Genomic DNA, 13,650 nt, shown 5'->3' with positions numbered 1-13,650 from the left:
AACATTAACAGAGGACTGCTCTCACATACTGTAGCCAAGATGGTAGCTACACAAATACACCTTGGGCCCTAATTTGAATGAAGACTAAAGTGCGAAGTCTAAGGCAGCGTTCACACTGACTCACGTTGTTCATCTCCAAAACACGAGTCCTCCAAAGTAGTGAGTGTTAAAAACATGAGAGGTAGAAATGAATTGCGTACATGTTGTTGCTTTGATACAACATATTTAGCTAAATAGCTGACTTAGCTAAGGCAAGCAGCTAAGCAACGACCCATTGTTGAAAATAAAGGGGACCTCAAAAGTTGAACTATTTGAAACGGTGGCGTGTCGTATCGTTCCATAGGGAAAAACGAGTCCACTCAATGCTCCCACATACTAAACTATAGCTACACTGTACTTCATGCATGCACACTTTGCTTGTTGGCAGACTTTGTACTTTGCTCGCTGTGAGAAACTGAACTTTATCGTTCTCACTACCTCATCCGCGTTGCCCTGCAAGCGCAGACACGAGAGAAAGAGACTCATTTGTTCGCACACACACGCACACAGTTCCCCACTGCGTCCCTCTTTGAATGTAAAATGTTTTGTTTGTGATGTTAAGTGTTGTTGCATGTTCGGTGGGCTTTGGGTTATACAAGAGATGTACGGGGGTTTTTATTGTTGGTGTCGGGTGTTTGCCGCCGGTTTGGCGTTCGTTCACGCTGTAAACCAATTGTTTGGTTTGCGGCGATTCCGCTCATTCATTCATTCACTCATTACAATGTCATTACCAACTTCATTCTTGTCAATAACAATTACATAGTGTGGTACCCACTAGCTTGTCGTCCATTTGCCATGTCATATCGTCTGTATAGTGCCCATAATCTGGTTAACGCACACATCTACTCACAACACTTCCTGACGCTCCGACCTCTGTCACTGTCCCATTGCGGAAGCGCGCTCCGCGCCGGGACAGGTTATTTTAAACATTCTGCAGGGGTAGGAAGCAGGGCATTATGCTACAGGGGTGTTTAGGATATTCTTTTGGTTGTTTTGTTTCTTTATGCCTTGTGGTTAGGTACATATTTATAACAGACATATGTTTTGTTCATTATATACTTTTCTGTTGTTTTCTATATCATTGTTATGTTGATTTATGTTATGTATTAGTGAGCCCTATTCTGAGTACTTCCCTAGCTCAATGGTATGCCTCAATTATCCCCATTTGACAGTAATAGCTGGGGCTATTTAATGGGGTAGCTCAGTTCCCAAAGGGTGCGTAGTAGGTGAAGGACTCTCCTGTTGTGAGGCAGAGTAAGTTATGTGTTATGCTGATACTTTGGACTATGCATTGTTTGTGCTATCTTTGTTTGTTTTTGGTAGGGAAAAGTATTTAGTTTATTAGTGTTGCTATTTTTGAATATGGTGAAAAATAAATAATTGAAATTAACAGAAGCTACATCCAACCTCTCCTGCAAGTGCCGTTTTCTCCATCTCCACCTAAAACTCACAATCCAACACGTGGGTTGACCGCCCGGTCGCTCACACTCGCCATTTAAATGAGGGCCCCTTGTGCCCTTTGAGCATGAGGTGGGGGCTCTTACCTGCCAGGGGTAGAAGAGGGGGGTCTGGTCCAGGGGCACTCTGAGGGGGGCCACGATGACCAGCTCAAACAGCAGCCCCAGCAGCAGGGGGATCACCCCGGCCAGCAGCACCGCCACTATCAGCGTCTTCAGGATCTGAGGTGGAACCAAATTAAGTGAACACAAAACAATTATACGAAACACAACACATGCTCAGTACAAAACACAGCTACGCACGAGTCTGTTTGCCCAGAGATCAGTTTGGAAGTACAGCATATATTAAGTATATTAATATTCTTAGTATATTAAAAATACTTAGCTAAGCAATTAGCCAAACAGTTATTACTGCCCTTACGACATTCAGCTATTTATTATTCTCCTCTTTCTAGAAGTGTTATATGTATTTACCGGATATATAACACCACAAGAAATATAAAAAAAACAACAGTCCAGAGCACATCCTGAGGGCTACAGGGTTTTAAAGATTTCTCAAAGAAATACACGCAAATTCCCTCAACTCAAGTAGGATCAGCAGACAGGAATCCATTATTGGTATAGGTTGCCATGGGACAGTGCAAACTGCTGGTATTTAGCATAGCACATGTAGTAGAGAGTAGATGAGTGAAGATGATGGGGTGGGGGGAGGAGGGGAGAGCTGTGCTTTGCGGTTGTGGCTGTACCATGAGCGTCCATTCCTGGGCCTTGAGCAGGATGACGTGTCGGCCCTGTGGCATCCAGGCCAGCAGCACGGTGATAGCACGGATGGACAGCCAGCACACGTACAGGCCGCACGCCGCCGTGTACAGCTCGTGGATCTTGGCACTGCCCGTCCAGAAAGACATCAGCCAGCGGCCCGCGCACACTGCAGGGACGGAGAGAGACTAATCATGATGTGGTCCTGACACAGACCCCCAAATATGGGGCAAGACATGACCACATCATTACAGTAGGTCAAATCATGAGAAGTTCCATAGAATACTAAAGAGGCCCACACATACTGCAGGTAGTGTTAATTTTGTCACCTATTTTTAATTTAATCTTAGTCTTGTGACGAAATGTCCTTTTTAGTCTTTGTCATATTTAGTCATTCAAATATCATTTTGTTAGTCAAGTTTTAGTCAACTAAAAGTCTCATCATTTTAGTCTAGTTTTAGTCCACTACTGTCAAGTTTTAGTCCACCACCGTCATGATCTTCGTAGACCAGTGTTTCACAAAGTGTGGTCTGGGGACCCCTGGTGGTCCGCAAGCTATCCCAAGTGGTCCATGAGCAGACGTGGTAAAATATAATATAGATGAGTTGTTTGCAATATTGAACCAACTTGTATGTAAATTCAAACAGTTCTACAACACTGTCTATGTCAGATATGCCAGTTTAAATCATATGAATCCTCTGACACAATTAAGCAAAGTGCAAAGACAATAAGCAAGGTGGTTCAGTGAGTATTGTGTAGGCTAATATACTGCTAGGTCTACTTAAAAAAGTTTGAGAAACACTGTCTTAGACCCAATTCATACAAGTATGAATGTTTTACTCCGCCACGCTAGATGGCGATATGCGCCCAAACGCAACACAAACTCTCCATCTTAGCTAACTTGCTAGCGAACTTTCCATATTAGCTTACTTGCTAGCAAACTTTGCATCATCAGTGTAACTAGTTAAATAGTTGACATTACTTGCTGAAAATTTTCGTATGGACATTCTGGAGGATGTTAATTTGTATATGTATGAGAGAAGCTTCAACTTCTGGGTATGTAGCATTGTGGCATAAAGCCTAGGTAGTTAGCTTGCTAACTCGGCAGAAATCGCCGGTGTTCTTGTTCCATGTAGTTTCGTGCTGCAGCCACAGGGTTGCAGCAACAGCACGTAGACTAGCCTACAGGAAAGCTGCTGCGCATGAACCATGAACTCATTCGGAATATTTTGAAAATGTAACAGCTATTCTGTCTTCTCATTTTGTAGAGGAATATAAAGAGAGATTCTATCTTAGTTTTTATTTCATGCAAAACATTTTAGTCTCGTCTTTTTTCGTCAACAATAATGCATCTTAAGATAGTCTTAGTCAGTGTTTCAGGACATTAGTGCAGTCTCGTCATCGTATCGTCTTAGTCATGGAAAAAAAGGTTATTGACGAACATTTATCCTCTCATCTCGTCTGACGAAATTAACACTAACTGCAGGGAAGGAGAACGCCGAGTCATGATGACATGCACCATGTGGTGTCCTGATACAGACCCCCAAATATGGGGCAAAACATGACCACAGCATTACAGTAGGTCAAAACATGACATGTCATTTCATATACTACATTGAAAAATCAAATGGGCTCATTTGGAACATATGTGGATCCTATCTTACATATTTAGAGACAATTTTCAAGGTGTCCTTTGTTGTAATAGAGGGGCCTTGGTTAAAGCAAAGCAGCGTGTGCAGCATAGGCTACAGTGCTTCCTTTATAACGGACCTGGCAGAGTGAGGCAGACGAGGCTGGCCAAGAGCAGGGTGACGCACATGAACACGATCAGCAGGACAATCTGGAGAAAACAACACACAAACAGGTCATGGCCAAAATCTCCCAGGTCAAACATCACCTGAAGCCACAGAATGCCTCCGCCCTGCAATTAGCAGAGCACTGATTGGTCTGGGTTGTTGCCGCCTTACCCTGAAAGGGAATTTCATTGGCCGGTGGTACGGCTGGAAGCCGACGGGTCCGCCCTGCTGCAGGATGGCCTGGTGGGCGGCGTGCAGGCCCTCGCCCACCACAGGGATGGCGTTGTTGTTGTTGCGTGCCTGCTGGTTGTTGTTGGCGTTGTTGTCATTCTCTTCCTGGTCTCCCAGTAGGTAGGAGTGCAGGTCTCTGAGCGTGGGAGGAGAGAGAGAGAGAGAGAGAGAGAGAGAGAGAGAGAGAGAGAGAGAGAGAGAGAGAGAGAGAGAGAGAGAGGAGGAGAGTAAGGGGCACGTGGAGTTCGATTACCGAAGGCATCATCAGGTACGAGCAGCATCGGGACATGGTGGAATGTCCACCCCCCCATCCTCAAAGTCTTTGCTGTACATTTTTCATACTGATGCTCAGCGATAGTACCTTTGTTTGATTTTGTGAAATACTTCTTACCTGAAATACTCACAAATTATCTCAAAGAAACAAGCGGCATTATTAATTGATTTCTTGTCAACTCATACATGATTAATTAAACCCAATGAAATAAAACAATTAAAAATGCTGATCTATTGTTAACTTGACATACCATCCAAACACTGCACATATACAGCTACACGTACTAACATATACTGACACAAAAATATAACCAACTGCATCACTAAGTTCTGTCCAATAGGACGCAAAGTTCTGTCCAACTTCTGCAACACCCTAGCGAGTGATTTGTTTTTAAAGTGATGCCCAGATGGGTGTTTGGCGGGTACGTACAGCAGGTATCCTGCGGTGACGGTCCAGGCACGGACCAGGCCTTTAAGCCACTGGCGGGTGTGTCCTTGCTCCAACAGTGCGGGCAGCACCACCTGCAGCAGCAGCAGCTCCAGTGACAGCTCACTCACCGGGGCGTCACTGAGAGAGAGAGAGAGAGACAAACACACAAACGATAGATTTAGAAAGATTTACAAACAAATATTTAGCAGCTTTTCTAAAACCTAGCATCGCTGGCAGAGGCTAGACTACACAACAACACTGACCTAGGGTCATGTGACCATTTTTATGAGACATGACTGACCATGTGCCACGTACTTAAGGTAAGTAAGGATGAGAAAAGCTCAGATAAACTGTTCACCACTTGACAGGGACACTAAACAGAATCCCAGTGAAAAGACTGGGATGTGATGAAGTTCCCAAGTGAGCGAGCTCCCGAGTGCCTGTGAGACTGCATCAGTATGACGGGCTCCTCACGGGAGCGCCCCGGGGGAATGGCGCCATCGCCTGCAACACCTGCCAGAAGCTGATGCAACCCACCAGCCATCGCTCTGACTGCTCGCCACACGTCTACACCCAGGGCCGACCGCCGCCAGGCACAGGAGCACGAGCGGACCCAACACACACAACCACACACACAACCACACACACAACCACACACACAACCACAAACACAACCCCCCACCCACAAACACACTAAACAAACAAGCACACACACAAACAAACTCAACAGGATTTGGAGTCGTTCCAGCAGAAAGAATTCCAAAAAAGCACGCACCTGTACAGCATCACATTGTAGGGGAGAAAGGAGGGAAGCAGGTGCTTGATGATTCGAATGGGAAGCCACAGCATCAGGAGGACTATAGACCCAAACACCACCTGTGATAGGACACACACATCACACCACACATCACACCGACGCTTGGTGTTCACACCTCTACACACGCTAGCTGATGACACTAGACTGAGAAGGAGCAGGCTGGGGGGTCATGAACCCACTCACCACAGATAAAATGAACCTGCGCAGGTGTCTGTAGATTGGCAAGTGGATCATCTCTTGTACTGGGTTGAAATCAGGGTCATTTAAGTTTCGGAGGAACCACAAGACACCAGGCCTGAGCACCTGTATATTGAAAAGGAAAGCAATAGGAAAACAATAGCATCAATGTCATGTGGGTAAACTCTGTGGGTGTTGTAATTGTGGATAACGGGGCCAGCCCAAAGTGAAGAGCAGTCCTATCACCTCGCGCAGTAAGAGAATGAATGAGGCAAAGTAGAAGACGTAGACCATCCCAACGAGCCAGTGGAGGAACATGGTCGTGCCAGGGGCAGACTCAAAACTCAGCTCTCGGTCCTTCAGGGACGCATCAAACATTTCCTGTCACACACACACACACACACACACACACACACACACACACACACACACACACACACACACAGCAAGCTTTAGAAGGTTGGCCCCCATTGAAAATACTGGACATTTACATTGGTCATTTCATTACATCAGAGCACCCCCTTCGGGGAGACCCATCTGTGCACTTCAACACACCAGGGAGCAGATATCCAGCCACCAGCCACAGATAAGGGGGAAGACGCCAATCTCCACCACCACCAGCAAAGACACCTACGTTTGGATAAAAAAAAAAAAAACACACATATGATGCATCAGGTGATGACAATGCTTTGAATTCATTGGCTTCTGATCTGTCACTTGTGTAGTCGAGGTGGTTTGAGTTTACCTTCACAACGATATAGCACACCCCTAATAAGCGTCGTGATCTCTGGAATCTCACTAATGCCGCTAATCCCTGAGATCATGCATAAGGAACGGAACAAGCACACGGAACAACTCGGCACACTGGAGTTCTAATCACACTCCAAAAGCCCAGGAAACAAGAACTTACAGGCAGAAATGGGACCAAGACCATCACACATTTATACATTTAAAGGCACTTTACAACCAGTGGACTTGTAGACTAATAAAACAGTACTATTATGTAATCATTGGAAACTGAACTCATAGCCCTTGGTATGTTGATACCTGAATTTTCCAGTCAGGCTTAAGGAATAGATTGTGTTCACTGGTTGGTGTCTTTGTTAGGCTATGAATGCTGGCCGTTAAAACCCATTATGTGTGAGTGAGAGAGTTTGGTTTTGATTTCCACTGTCCCCACGGTCTCAGCTGCAATGCCTGTACACATAGTCCCAGTTAGACACCGTGGAAGGATACGTGACACACGATCAGTGTAACAGCGAGTAGAACATAGCCCACAATGGTAGTGATGAGTCCCTCGAAATGGGATGCTTTCACCTGCAAAAGAAACACAAACAAAAATGTAGACTTACAAAAAGACAAAAGCTTCGACACAATAAACAGCCTAAGTTGATCCTCCCTTGTGTAACAAAATGTACCACTGGTGGGGGCACGTGGTATAATTACATGTGATTGCACAAGTAATATTTCAAGGTCACTTACATATTCTTCAAAGCCAAGCCCCACCACTGAAAAATGCCCAATATGATATGGACAAAAAGCTGAAAAGACAAAAACAAATGCTCAATAATATGGTCATAAATCTGAACATATGTATGCCAGATGCTTAGATGAGAAAGGGACAAACACTTCAGATCAAATTATAGATACTTACCAAACACCAAGATGAAAAGTGTATTGAGTGAGACCACCCAGAAGACATGCTCCTAAGAAAATAAAACAGAGACAACAATTAGGTAGGAATCAGAAATACCACTTCCTCTGGCATGCTTCATCATCCTGCAAATTAAAATACTTCTTTCCATACATACCAAAAAAACTAAAGAGCCATCCAATCCCAGCATCTGTTTGACAAGAAAAGTCATGTGATAAATGTATGATGTTAAAATAAATACACAAACAAAAAACAAATAACCAGAAACGAAACAGGAACAAAAAGTCTGATTGCTGACACACATAACAATCATATTTCCTTTAACTGATCTATTGCAATCTCAGCTCCATTCTATATGGCTTAATGGCCGCCACCGTCGACTTCAAGGCACCTAACCGTAACCCCAACACTGCCAAGGCAGCGTTGCCTTGCAGTGGACGGTGGGGCCCAAAAGACCATAAAACATTCTATATGTGTGAGTGGTAGTGAGTAGTTGTAGAGGCTGAGGAGGCGTGTGCGCCTGCAGTGTGTTCTCACCCTCTCCCAGGTGAGCTCTTCCGCAGCTCGGTCCCACTCCAGAGCGTTCCAGTTCATGTCATCTACGACCAAAACACACAGATCAGCCACACCCAAACACACATCACGCTACTATGGCAGCAGAACAACACACTGGTCTAGGCACTCATGACGCCTTTCACATACTGTACAACAACTGTACAGCAAAAATGTATTTGTAGAAAACAAGTATGTGCTGAAACATATATACATCATTATTATTCAGACAAGAATCACACACAAATGAAACCATGGCCTTGGCTTCAGTTGGACTAATAGAACCCACAACAAGGGGAGGTCCAGGCAAAACGTATAGATGGGTGCTGTGGGGCGGTGGTTGCATAGTGGCTAAGGAGATGGGCTAGCATGCAGTAGTCAGTTGTGGGTTCAACTTCTGGTTGCTACCATTGTTCCCTTGGGCAAGACACTTCACCTCAAGTTGCTTTCAGGAGAATAGCCCTTGTCACAATTGACGTAAGCAAGTCGCTTTGGATAAAAGCATCCGCCAAATGAGTAAATACATAAAAGTAAATGTATAGAAGATTACCCTTAACCCTTGTGCAGTTTTGGTGTGTTCTGTCATAGGTGTTTGTGTAAATAGTGCTGTCATAGGTGTTTGTGTAAACAGTGCTGGAGTGCGGCCATAGGTGTTTGTGTAAACAGTGCTGGAGTGCTGTCATACAGTAGGTGTTTGTGTAAACAGTGCTGGAGTCCCTCACCCTGTGCAGCGTTGTTGGCGTCGGCGCCGTCCTCTGCCCCGGCCTCCTCCTCCTCCTCCTCGTTGTCCAGCTCCAGCTCCTCTGGCTCGGCCTGCGCCTCAAGGGCCTCACCCAGCGGCGCGTTCTCCTCCGGAGCCGGGGCAGGACCCGCGCCCGCCTGCTGCTCGCCCACACCCGCCTCGTTACCGGCCGCAGGAGCCTGGAGAAACAGCGAGGCACGGAGGGATAAAGAGAGGAGGGGTCAGTTCAGTTCAATGCCATATTAGCATCTATCGCTATACCATGACAACATTAGAAGTTACAGATTAAAAAAATAAATGTAAAACATAAGAGGGTAAACAAAAGTGAGGAAACTAAACTCAACACAACACAGGTGGAACAGTAAAGCTAGACTCATAAGAAACAGAAAGTGAGACACAAGTAAAACACAGAGGGGACAGAGGAGAGAGCAGAAAATTGCACTTGTAGGCTTGAATATCAGTGTAGCGTCTCCAGTGAGTGTCGCTGGAATGGCAGGCAGTAGACTATACTAATTGGAAATAAGGAGTGGAGGAAAGTAAAGGAACAGGGGCACTGTGCTGCTAATGGGTCCCTACAGAGTCTCTAGCGGCCTTCCAGGAACATTCTCTATTGATTCCAGCTCACAGCTCTGCTAGGAAGTGCTGTACAGTCTGACTGTGTGGTAAAACACGCAGCAATACAATGCCATGACTGGGCTCTGCAGCTGGCATACTGGATACACAATACCATATCTCCATCTCATCTCCCTGTCATTTGTGTCTTTAATATTTCTATATAAATACTGCCACATACAGACACATCTGATCATAATAACAGCGCTAACTGTCAACTTTGGTGGTCCTTAGCAAATTAACTGCTTAATGAACCTTATACAGCTTTCAAAGTCAATGGCCAATGGCTTGCTCAGTTAGATCAAACATTTATTTTAGGATGACGATGTGGTTGTTGTTGTTGTTGTTGTTGTTATTGTGTGTGTGTGTGTGTGTGTGTGTGTGGGGGGGGGTCATACCTCGTTGGGCCGTACGGCTACGTTGGCAGCCTGCTGCTGATTGTGCTCCAGCCACAGCGGGGCGCCGCCGTGCACGATCTGTTCCCGGAGCCACACCAGACTGATGAATGCGCAGAGCGTGCACGTCACCACAAAGCAGCCCTGCAGACAGTCCGCCAGCAGGTTCTCTCTGTGGAGAAAGAGAGAGACATACAGAGGGAGAGAGAGAGAGACATACAGAGAGGGAGAGAGACAGACAGAGAGAGACAGAGAGACATACAGAGAACGAGACAGACAGAGAGAGTTCAAGATGTGTGTCTGAATTCATCAGACTTCCAACAAGCTATCAGTGTAAGTGTCATAAAGACAGAAAAAGACATAAGTCCAGTGATTCAGTTTAGTCATGTTCTGCAGTGCACTTACGTGGACAGCATATCCAGTGGCAGCGTCAGCAGTGAACTTACAGAGCCTGTAAACAGACATTTATAGATGCGACCTACAGGAAGAGACAAAAGGCAGTCACCCAGAGAAATACGTGGTTAGGCAAAGGTTTGGACATTCTAAATGACGCAAATGTCATCAGCAGACTACTTACATGCTGTTAAAGGGACAACACCAAGCCAGGCGAAAGCCACCAACGTGTAGTGGAACCAGTAGCGGATGGCTGTGCCTATACTGGTGACCAGACCAGCAAAGATATCCTGCACTGGCAGTCGGGAGGGCATGTCTGGAGAGTAGACTGGGAAAAAGGGGGAGGGCAGTTGCAATAACTCTCATTCACATAAAGCCCTATACTGCTGACAGCATTATAACATGACACACATGGCTTCTCTTAGGGTTGGATTCATTCCCTCTTGATTCTACCAAGATATGGAGGAGCCATTGAACTCTAACAAATTGTCATATTTTAAACAATAAAAAGAACAATACCGGTATTCTGTTTGATTCTACCAAGATATGAAAAAGCCATTTCATTATAACAAAGTCATATTTGAACAATAAAAATAACAATAAAACAAAAAGATAAGAAAATAGATGAATAATCTTTCAAGAAAGTTGGAGTTACAAAATAAACAATGAAATGACTTTCAAAATGGCAATGGACCAAAATGTGACACACTTGGCTGAAGCTTTAGTGGGCGCTAATGCTGTGATCCCAAAGTTTCTGCTCCAAGTAGAGTGGTCAGCATGAATGCTTATCTAGGCCCACATTCACAAAGCATTTTATCTCACCACTGAGAGATCTCCTAGGTTGCACTCAAGTTCTCCTCAATCATTTCAAAAGAACAAGCTGCTGAGACCAAGTTTTAGCAAAGGTGTTTTTAAAAAAGATATATAATAATAGACATGCCATGGGATACATATTAAATACAATCAAATATGCTACGCACACACACGCAACCTTGAACAGTTTTCAAAACGTATCTGTATGTTGCCATGCTTGTGTACAAGTATAATTCTACAATAAAATTATACACCAATTTCTGTGATGAATGGGACCTTTGGATTTATTATTGGCATTACTGCATCCCTTTCAAGCTCTACAATCATGATAGAGACAGCATCTTTCAAGTCATTTTGTAATTGCATTTCAAAATATTTCCACATGGGATTTAGAGAGTTAGTCTGGGAGTTTATTTTAATGAGTAAGGAGTCCTTATGACTACCTCTTAGTTCTCCCAGACTTAAGTGCTTTTAGCTTTAAGGGGCTTTGTGAATTACTCTTTATGAAAATAAATTAGGAGTGCCGAAACTGACAAGACCATCATCAACAAGGCTTTCTCCTTGTTAGGAGCTACTTGGCAAGGAGATTACAATCTGGCTCCGTACAATCGGAACTCCAGGAGGGTCAGTCTTGTGTCATGGAAATGTGTCAACAAGGCCCGGGCCAATACCAGAACATAGTCCAACATTGTTACACATCGCATTACAGTTCTAAGCCACACAGAGTGTGGTGCTTTTCCAGCAGTATTGGCATAGACAACTTGACGATCTTTAGAAGTTATAGAATAAGACCAAAAGCAAGGGACACTTACTTGGTGTGAAGGCAAACCTGTGTTTGCATAATTCACAGTACTCCTTTCTGCTGTGTTTTAGCCATTGAACAAGGCTGATGGGAAAGAGCAGAAAGGGATGGTTTAACAACATATTTTAAAACAGTTCCTGTTACATCAACAACTATCTGGGTTCTACTTGCAACCAGCACTTTATGGTTCTTATATCATGATGATATAGCAAGTTCTTACCATTCTTGATGGATGAACTTAATGCTCCCGGTGCAGACACAGGGGTGATAAAGGGGCTTATCCGGGGTCCCCTCTGACCGACATACCCTGCATATATCGGCTGACAAATCATAAAAGGCGAAGTCAGACTTTAACTAGTCACTACAACACTGTGCCAGTAACGCCAGACTGGGACAGGAAAGCACTCAGGCTTTTCAATGGCACACCATTCAGAGCCAGTGATTTCTGGATAGGGGAACACAAACTCAGACAAGCAACGGGCTTGTTCAGACTGTCGGTCATTTGAGATTAAACTGGAGCTGAAACGCTGTTATAAACTTACCATGACTTACATGTTTAATCGGACAACCATGATTTATTGTTTACACATAAATATCAACGTGCCTAACATCACGTTACTAAAAAGGCATCTTGCATCACTTGTGACACTGCTCCATTGATTAACATTAACGTTAGTTCACAAATTTGAGCAAATGTAAGCAATACAGTGTAGAACTGATAAACGCTTCTGTATCAGTATGTTTGGTCAATTATGCAACAATAATTAATTAGCTCGATGTGCTGACATCGTCAGCAGAGCTAGTTAATGTTACACAGCCAACAACTTATTAACTAACTAGCTTGAGACATTCTCTGGTTTGGCTAAATAAATGTCAGTTAGCTGGCCGGTAGCTAACGTTACAACCAAACTACCCTAACATTAATTAGCAAGATAAACGTCTACTGGCGATTGTGGAGATTCATCGTCTTACAATTTCCAGCAAATGAGGATGACAGAAAGCCTTCAATGAGCTGTTGTCAGTTTGGGTAGATTTGTTATGTTAGATCACATAATAGGCATGCTAGTTAGCACGCTATCGAAGCACACTTGCAGTGATAGTCAGAGTTCGATAGCTAGCAAGATGTCCAACAGCCTTCAGCCAGTATTACCCACCACATACACACACTTCTAGCGTTGCATTAAAGGACTTTTGAATAGTGTAAAACATAAAAAAACGTAACAATATGAAGTGGAAAAAATATTTCTGCTTGATGTGTTATTCAAGTGGTTAGGGTTTATTCGGGTAAATTACCTTCTTCGGCAGTGTCCATCTTGAATGGTGACGCACTGTCCTTCCAGTCAACACATAGCGTGTTAGCTAAGCTAACTAGCTAACGACGTCTGACACAGATCAAGAAAATAATGCAATCGGAAAGAAAAGAAAATATCTATACATTTCGGAGTAGGTGTTTCAGCGCAACACCTGGTACGTTTCAGTATGCTTTAACTCATTTCAGTTTTTTGTGAATATGAATCAAATGGACGAATTACAATCACTATAGTTTGTGAACTAATGTAACGGCTAGGCTTTCAGTGTTGAATGCTGTGTGTTTGGCAAGAGCCGTGCACTTGCATTTGCGTCAGATGTTCGCGCAAGCGCATGAAGTCACGCTAAGTGGTTCCAAGACAAAAACAAAAGATAAGTCGGGTCATAATTTCTAGAATAT

At 44.1% G+C, this 13,650-nt stretch overlaps 1 protein-coding gene across 4 annotated transcripts in view; it reads right to left on the bottom strand.

Annotated features, from left to right (window-relative positions):
• Window positions 1-13,650, bottom strand: part of march6 (membrane-associated ring finger (C3HC4) 6) — a 27,533-nt gene extending 13,883 nt beyond the window's left edge. For all 4 annotated transcript variants that reach the window (XM_042057997.1, XM_042057925.1, XM_042057759.1 and 1 more), the window contains exons 1-22: window positions 13,236-13,650; window positions 12,163-12,262; window positions 11,953-12,026; window positions 10,512-10,655; window positions 10,340-10,412; window positions 9,938-10,106; window positions 8,908-9,106; window positions 8,171-8,232; window positions 7,791-7,823; window positions 7,634-7,685; window positions 7,462-7,520; window positions 7,216-7,296; window positions 6,725-6,793; window positions 6,535-6,609; window positions 6,226-6,360; window positions 5,986-6,105; window positions 5,761-5,861; window positions 4,986-5,123; window positions 4,223-4,418; window positions 4,026-4,095; window positions 2,243-2,424; window positions 1,584-1,718 (exon numbers count right to left, since the gene is read on the bottom strand). In XM_042057997.1, the coding sequence (XP_041913931.1) occupies window positions 1,584-1,718; window positions 2,243-2,424; window positions 4,026-4,095; window positions 4,223-4,418; window positions 4,986-5,123; window positions 5,761-5,861; window positions 5,986-6,105; window positions 6,226-6,360; window positions 6,535-6,609; window positions 6,725-6,793; window positions 7,216-7,296; window positions 7,462-7,520; window positions 7,634-7,685; window positions 7,791-7,823; window positions 8,171-8,232; window positions 8,908-9,106; window positions 9,938-10,106; window positions 10,340-10,412; window positions 10,512-10,655; window positions 11,953-12,026; window positions 12,163-12,262; window positions 13,236-13,254 (2,286 nt within the window). In that variant the 5' untranslated portion in view covers window positions 13,255-13,650. The remainder of the gene's footprint in view (window positions 1-1,583; window positions 1,719-2,242; window positions 2,425-4,025; window positions 4,096-4,222; window positions 4,419-4,985; window positions 5,124-5,760; window positions 5,862-5,985; window positions 6,106-6,225; window positions 6,361-6,534; window positions 6,610-6,724; window positions 6,794-7,215; window positions 7,297-7,461; window positions 7,521-7,633; window positions 7,686-7,790; window positions 7,824-8,170; window positions 8,233-8,907; window positions 9,107-9,937; window positions 10,107-10,339; window positions 10,413-10,511; window positions 10,656-11,952; window positions 12,027-12,162; window positions 12,263-13,235) is intronic.

The sequence above is a fragment of the Alosa sapidissima genome, chromosome 1 (assembly GCF_018492685.1).
Source record: "Alosa sapidissima isolate fAloSap1 chromosome 1, fAloSap1.pri, whole genome shotgun sequence".
Taxonomy (NCBI): domain Eukaryota; kingdom Metazoa; phylum Chordata; class Actinopteri; order Clupeiformes; family Clupeidae; genus Alosa; species Alosa sapidissima.
The sequence above is the reverse complement of the archived record's forward strand: the minus strand, read 5'-3'. Positions and strand labels throughout refer to the sequence as shown.